The 7,500-nt window shown below is 37.3% G+C and overlaps 1 protein-coding gene across 1 annotated transcript in view; it reads left to right on the top strand.

Moving 5' to 3' along the window:
- The first annotated feature begins 292 nt into the window (after positions 1–292).
- Positions 293–7,500, top strand: part of LOC137975535 (signal peptide peptidase-like 3) — a 21,496-nt gene continuing 14,288 nt past the window's right edge. Inside the window, exons 1-5 of the mRNA XM_068822646.1 lie at positions 293–429; positions 545–654; positions 776–853; positions 5,343–5,434; positions 6,951–7,070. Coding sequence (XP_068678747.1) covers positions 620–654; positions 776–853; positions 5,343–5,434; positions 6,951–7,070 — 325 coding nt within the window. The 5' untranslated portion in view covers positions 293–429; positions 545–619. The remainder of the gene's footprint in view (positions 430–544; positions 655–775; positions 854–5,342; positions 5,435–6,950; positions 7,071–7,500) is intronic.

The raw sequence follows: 7,500 nt of genomic DNA, 5'->3' as shown, positions 1-7,500 counted from the left end.
AGAAATGCTAACAGTTAAGCCTAAATATTGTTTTAGGCCTAAGGTTAGCATTTCTAAGGGGTTTGGGCTTTTTCAATAATTACGTTATAACCTCAGTCCGCATTTTACCCCTGGTCTGCAGTCCGCAGTCCGCAGTCCACAGTCTACAGTCCACAGTCTGCAGTCAACGTTTTACACTGACCGCTACTAAAAGGGATATATATGAAGTACTTTACCATAACCGCAATGGGTCGGGATGGGGGCAAAGATGTCAGCTGACCCATTGTTTTGAGAGAACCTAAAACGTTCCCAGAAGGCTTCGTTTCTGGTACTAAAAATCACAACAAACTAAGCCGTTTTTGCTCAAGTCTGTCTCTCTAACGTTTAGAAAAGCAGAAATTTAAGCCAAAATACCTCGCTTTAGACCGTCTTGTAGACCTTAATTTCCTGGTAAGAGTTGAAAGTTGTGTTTAGTCGCAAAGTCATGTTTTTGCCTTACCCAAGTTCGGTCTGACAGCGCCATAATTTCCCACCGCATCTTTCCTTTTGTGTGATTTGTTTGCAGATACGTACAAGGAGCCAATGGAGAGCTGTATTAAAGCTTTTTACTTGAAGAATGATCATTAATTTGTGAGCAGGAATGGAGGAAGTTCCAGCAGAAGGAGAAACTCTGTGGTTAGTTTTAAAAATCAAACGATGTTAAGTGTAAATTGATATTTTTTTCTTCCAAGGAACAATGAAAATTAAAAGTACAACGCCGCTCACACGTGCATTCCGATCTCGCTTTCTGTTTTAGGATCTACACATTTGCAGATAGCTCGAGATTGTTGACTATTATTATATCAATCTTGCTGATTATCTATGGGAGTTTCAGGTGAGCTTTCGTTTGATTTTTAAGGTACTTGCCTTTCAACCGTTTTTTGCATTCGTCATGAATTTTCATGCATGCTTGTCTTTGCGTGACTTTCACAAGCTTGATAAAATATCCACGATATAAAGGTATTCGTACCTGAGAACATCTTCGCATTAGGTGATATTTCTTCAGGGTCGAACATAAATCTTGCTAGGAACATCAAAAATGCGTTATTCAAGAAGAGTAATTTTCGTTCGATCACTGAGAAATATTTGAGTGTTCACTGAAAACAGATGTTGAGGCGCTGTTATACATCGACATCGATCCAGTAGGTTCTTCTTGAGCTAGTGTTGTGTTGTTTTAATATTACCAGAAAGAAAAAGGCCAATTTTGGTGGTCTTCCTCTATTGGAAAGCCACGATCGCCTCGATTTTTTTGGAGGATTGTTTTTATTCTGAAGTTAACGTTATGCTGTTTTCGACGCAAATTAAATAATAAATTGGGGAGGATTAAAAACAACTGTTTTTTAAAGAGAACGGCTTAGCAGAGCATAATAAATGGGCAAACTGCGTTTTTTGTTAATACTTCGAAGAAAAAGTGTCAAAAATACTTAGTAGGTATGTTAATTCTTCTTGTTCCAAATTGGGTTTAAGTTCTTTGTTGAAGCTGAAGCAGCTAAAAATTCATTTTCAGTCTTACTTTAAATGCATTTTACATATAATTATAATTTTGGCCTCCAGCTCTTTACGATGAATGAAAGGTCATGTGTTTGTGCATTGTGAGGATATGAGATAGAGAAGGTTTGGAGTAGCTTGGGCCTTCATTCAGGCATTTGTCATGGGGATTTCATCAATATGTTGACGCTGGTTCAAATTTCAATTTATTTAGGAGTTTACTTTGCCTCTGCCATCAGTGATTGTGTGTCAGGGTTTGGGTTTCAGTAATGGTTGTCCAACTGTAATAGCCACTTGCAACAACATTATTATTACTGGACTCTTAACTTACTTAAAAGGTTAGGGCTTAATGGGTTCCACAAATGGGAAGATAATGTTTCACATTTAAAAGCCAGTATGCAAATTTTCAGAGATGTTCTATGTAAGGTCCATATTTATTTGCGGTGAAAAAGTGGACATTCCAGATCCTTGTGTTGAAAGGCAAGAAGAGCTTTTCTTTTTATTTCCAAAGTGCATTAATAATTCATGAGTCAAAAAGCCAATCAAGTCACGGATAAAAAGTCACATGCATCAGCTTTAAAAACTGAAGAAAAAACCACTTCTCATTAGAATTCTTTATCTCAAGCATACCAATAAGGCTATAGCTTGTTTTTCTTGTATGCTAATGTTCTCCTTTCAAAATTTGAACCTTAATTTGGACTCCAGAGGCACATGCTTTTTGTGACATGTTTTTGAAGCTGTTCAGTAATCTTACAGGTTGTTTTTTGTCAAGTCTAAAACCACTCGTCTTCTCCTCATGGTAAAACCTGATAAAATGTACCACGGCTCATTTATTAAACATTGCTTACATGTATAATGTTAAGGACAGTGCCTACTAATTCAAAGGTATGTTTGCTCGGTTTACTGAATATGCGGGAAAAGCAGATCTTCACAAGTGCTATTGAAATCCAAAAAGAAAATTGCGAGTAACCACGCATTTTTCGACAATCAACAATATTTGTAAAAAGCTTTTAATTATAATACAAAGCAATGTATGGCATTCTTTTCCAAATTGAAGCTTAATTATATCTCTGAAAAATGCGTGGTTACCCCCAATTTTCTTTTTGGATACCAAGATCACTTGCTAAGTTCTGTTTTCCCCGCATAGTTTTGAACCGCGCAAAAATATCCCTGTGTTACATGTAATAAGCACCAGCCATAGGAAATCCGAGTATCTTGAGATGCGCAGAACGTATGCAACAATAGTAGGCACCGTCCTTAAATAATGCAAAAATTAGTCAGAAGGTTTCTAAATACTTAACCAAAGGTAGAAGGAATGAAGGCAATTAGTTGGGGACTTTGTAATCCCGAGGGTAAACCTTTACAATGGTTGGTGACTTTGGAAAATACAAGGGTTGGTTCGAAAATCATTGAATTTAGACTGGAGGGCAAAGCATTCTTGTTTCAAACAAATTGTTACAATAGACACGATATAGGCATGAAAATGGGTGAGGCTAAATCGCCTGGGTGGGTGGGTCGTGTTTGTTTGAAGATAAAAAAAAAAAGATATATATTTAGCTCCCTCAGTGGTCGCTCCAAATTTGTCTTAAGGCGGCGAAATACGAGATACAAAAAAACCCTAAACTTGGCGCACAACATTGTTTCGTTGCAAGTTTGGGTCGATGTCTCCCGTTTTTCACCTTGCATGATCAACTTGTCGCGTAACAAAAACATTTGTTGCGGGTTGAAGAAAGTTGTTGCAAAAAGTAGAGTGCGTGTCTACTCTGAGCAACAAATTTTGGCTTTGTTGCTCGTTTTTCATCAAGCTCACAACTTGCCGCGCAACAAATGTGCTCGTGTACTAGCAAATCAACCAATCAGCGCCCTGCATTTCTTCAACTCGCAACAGATGTTTTTGTTGCGGGTCAAGTTGATCACACAAGGTGAAAAATGCGAAACATCGACCAAAACTTGCAACGAAACAATGTTGCGCGACAAGTTTAGGGTTTTTGTATCTCGTCTTTCGCCGCCTTTAGGTCTTAGGTCTTGTCTGTTTCGAGAATTTCCAGTCATTGATTAAAAAAAGTGTTAGGGTTAGGGTTAGGGACCCATGACCCACGACCAACGACCCACGACCCACCCACCCACGCTGATTAGACACTCTCCATGAAAATCTGTCTTTTGGAATACTTTAAGCTGCTTTTTTTCTGATGCTGTAAAATAATAATTATGATGAAACTGGCTGGATCATTACATCATGCTTAATGAAAAAACAGGTCACTTGGTGAGTTGTTGTTAATGGCATATGGAATGATGAAAGAAAAAGTAAAACCTGTGATTGAAATTTGAACATAACATACATACATACTTGATTGACCACTCCCCATAGAGGCTTTTTCAGGGCCAAGAAAGCAATCACGACAGAACAGAACATTCAACAACAACTGTTTTAAAGGATGGTGCCTACTATTTTTATTGCACAATAATACATTCTGCGCGTCTCGTGATACTCGGATTTCCTATCGGCAGTGCTTGTTAATACAGGGATATTTTTGGGTGGTTCAAAACTACATGTATGCGGAGAAAACAGAACTTAGCAATTGCTCTTGGTATCCAGAAAGAAAATTGGGGGTAACCATGCATTTTTCAGAGATACATGTAATTAAGCTTCAATTTGGAAAAGAACTCCATACATTGCTTTTTATTTGAAAGATTTTTACAAATATTGTTGATTAATTATATGTCTCTTCAAAAAATGCCTGGTTACTCCCAATTTTCTTTTTGGATTTCTATAACACTTGTTAAGATCTGCTTTTCCGGCATATTCAGTATAAACCACGCAAAAATATCTTTGAATTAGTAGGTACCATCCTTAAGAATCCCAACTGGCCGGACAGTTAATGTGTAGTTACAAGTGCAGTAGAGAAGTTACAAAATGTACACCAGGGACTACCAGGGACAAATTCAACCAGTGGCCAGAATGTGTCTTGAACCTGAGATCTCATGGACCTCGAGGCAAGCGCTCTAACCACTGAGCCACACTGCCTCCTTGATACGACTTGTTTGTACTTTATTAGAGAAGTCTTTTTTTCTCTGAGTTAGTTTTACAGTATTTCACATTTTTTCTCTATTAGAGTGTTTTTTTTTTTCGTTAAAAGAACCAAAGAGGTTGTAAGCCAAGGTACATGACTGTACCTTAAACTCAAAACTTTACTAAGTACAGTAGAGCGGTTTTCAATTGAGTATCGAAAGTAATTAGCGAAATGCTTTGGTTTTGCATTACTTCACTCAGTGATTGGTTCAATGTTTTCGCACCACTTTTTTAACCAATCAGAAGTGAAACCAAAACCAATCATCGCTTGTTCGTGCACATGTATTTTCCCGTGCTTTATCAAGTTTTGATTGGTTTAACAGATTGTCTTCGTCCTTTTTGATTGGCCAAAGTAATTACTTTCAAGGCTGCTACCAAAGAAAATTGTCCGGGAGCCCTTCGGGCTTTCAACATCAAAAGTTAGTAGCCAGAGTCATTTTTTCAAGAGCCCAAAATTAATTAATTCCAGCTGGGATCATATTAATTTTACAAGAAAGTGAGGATGAATCAAGTAAGATGCCCGTTCGGGCTACTTGTTCAGAAATTTGGTCGCCCCTGCTCAAAATTTATAAGGTGGCCCAGGCGACCGGGCGATCGTTAGGCAGCAACCTTGACTCACTCTTAGACAAATTTGTTGTCAGTGCTAATTATTGTTATCATCCATTTGTCACCATACACATTACAGTATATGCATGTTTTTCAACTGTGTTAGTTCGGGTTATGTGATTGCATTAGTAGTTATTTTTATTACTGATTCTTATTGCAGGGCATCAGGATTAGATGCTGCATTTGATGCTTCTGAGGATGGGGATGGAGAACAGAACTATAATTCCTCTCCTTTTACAAGACTTATGGATGGTAAAAACACTTAATTTTCATGATTATACCTTAAGTGCTGGGAAAAAATTGCTTTATGGTAGCATGACATTGACTTTTGTCTTTGTGTTAACAGCCCACTTTCGATATATTAAAATCCAGGCCTAAACAAAAGGCATCATCTTGAGGCTCTGGGGAATAAAAATGAGGATTTGTATTGAGTTTATTCCCCAGAGCCTCGAGATGATGGCTTTTCTTTAGGACGGAATTTTAATGTATTGAAAGTGTGCTTAAATATTAGCCTGACTAGCCTTGAAAGAATTTTGGCTGTAAAATGGGGCCAGCCAGATTAATTTTCACAAAGACAATTGTCAGCCATTTTTGCATTTGGTCTATGTCCTGTCAAATCACCATACACGTACTTATTAAGAGGTGATGGCTGATTTGGAATAGACACAATGCCAATTTGATAGAAAGACTCAATCTTTGGGAATTCATGCATATGACATACTTGACTTTAACTATGTTATGTGCAGTAGACTGTGATATTTGAAGTAAGGGCATATCTGTGGACAACAAGTCACACAATGTGTGGTCACTCAACATGTTGTCACACAACAATGCTCATGAATCCTGTCACAAATTAAAGCAGATTCATTAATTTTGTTAAGTGAAAGAGTGACTTGGCTCACAGAACCTCTGATAAGTTTATGTAGAGCATCTTTATGCAGTTGAAAATCTTAATATCCATGTCTAAGAACCTCTCATAGCTGGCAAAAATGTTGATTCATAAAAGTCAGCTAAGATAGTTGTGTACAGTGCCGCTCGGAGATAAGCGAACAACGCAGACGCAAAATAAACGCACGCAATACGCGTATACGCGTTTTTTTTGACGCGTCTAAAATTGCGTATCGTATACGCGTTTGTGTCTTTGTTATTCATAACCGTAATTTTGCTTTTCCTGTTATTGTTTACGAAGACAAAAGAATAAATTGCGTGACTGCCGACAAGTCGAAAATTTGCATTTGCATGTATGTCGCTTTGATTACTAATCAATTTCGATCCGCAAATGCCGCCGATGAAAACATCCACAGGGCATTATTTCGAAGTTTAATATCCTTTAAATGTATTTTGCTATCATTTTCAATGATAGTAATAATTATTGGTACTACTTTCCAGCTGTACATCAAATAACTATTCACATGGGCTCAAAGTACAAAACTGTACATGTACATGCATTATTAAATTTCACATTTGTGTAAAAACTGTTTTGTCTTTTTCAGCTGTGTTTGATTTTTGGTTTACAATAGAAGCCGTAATTTTGTTGTCAAATTAAACTCTACTTCCATGTTTGCATTTACCATGTATCTAATATTAATTTTCTTTGAACACCTGGCCATCTGGGGGGCCGTGTTTTAAAGAACATTTTTCACACCGGGGCTACATTATGATATTTTTGTTACTGTTAGTAGTACCCACATGTCAACCTTAAAATTCCAAAAAGAATTTTTTTAAACAAGTACAGTACTTAATAAAATGTTGTTGTTGTTGTCATCAGGGTTCCAGACAATCAACACAGCTCAAGCTGTCTTTCTTCCAGTTGGGGCTTCCTTCTCTCTTCTTGTGATGTTCTTCTTTTTTGACACTCTGCAGTTTTTCTTTGCGCTTTGCACCGCTGGTTAGTGGCACCCATACAACTGTTATTAAGTAGTAGTTTCAAAATAGGTTGTCCCACATTATTAGTCTGTCTATGTGTTACTGGCCAGTATTTACATCGCAGATGTATAATTATACATTTATAGCGGCCATTTTAACAAAGATCTATACTGTCAGTCGAATATTGATTATCCAGGCTCATGGGGACTGGCCTGTCGTGAATAGTCCAGATAATTGAGAGAGTGGATAATCAAAAATATGAATATCTAATGATCCAAAAACAAAACTGAATGGGTTAGAGAAGAGTAACATTCAATCATGCAGGAATTGCTGGAAAAACTATTAACAACTGCCCAAAAATATCTCCTACAAGTTTTTCACTTAAAGTACCATAGTTATTTGGTTATAAGGCACACGGTTTTTTCAAGAAACATCTGTCTTTAGGTGGCAAG

The sequence above is a fragment of the Montipora foliosa genome, chromosome 11, assembly GCF_036669935.1.
Source record: "Montipora foliosa isolate CH-2021 chromosome 11, ASM3666993v2, whole genome shotgun sequence".
Lineage (NCBI taxonomy): Eukaryota > Metazoa > Cnidaria > Anthozoa > Scleractinia > Acroporidae > Montipora > Montipora foliosa.
The sequence above is the reverse complement of the archived record's forward strand: the minus strand, read 5'-3'. Positions and strand labels throughout refer to the sequence as shown.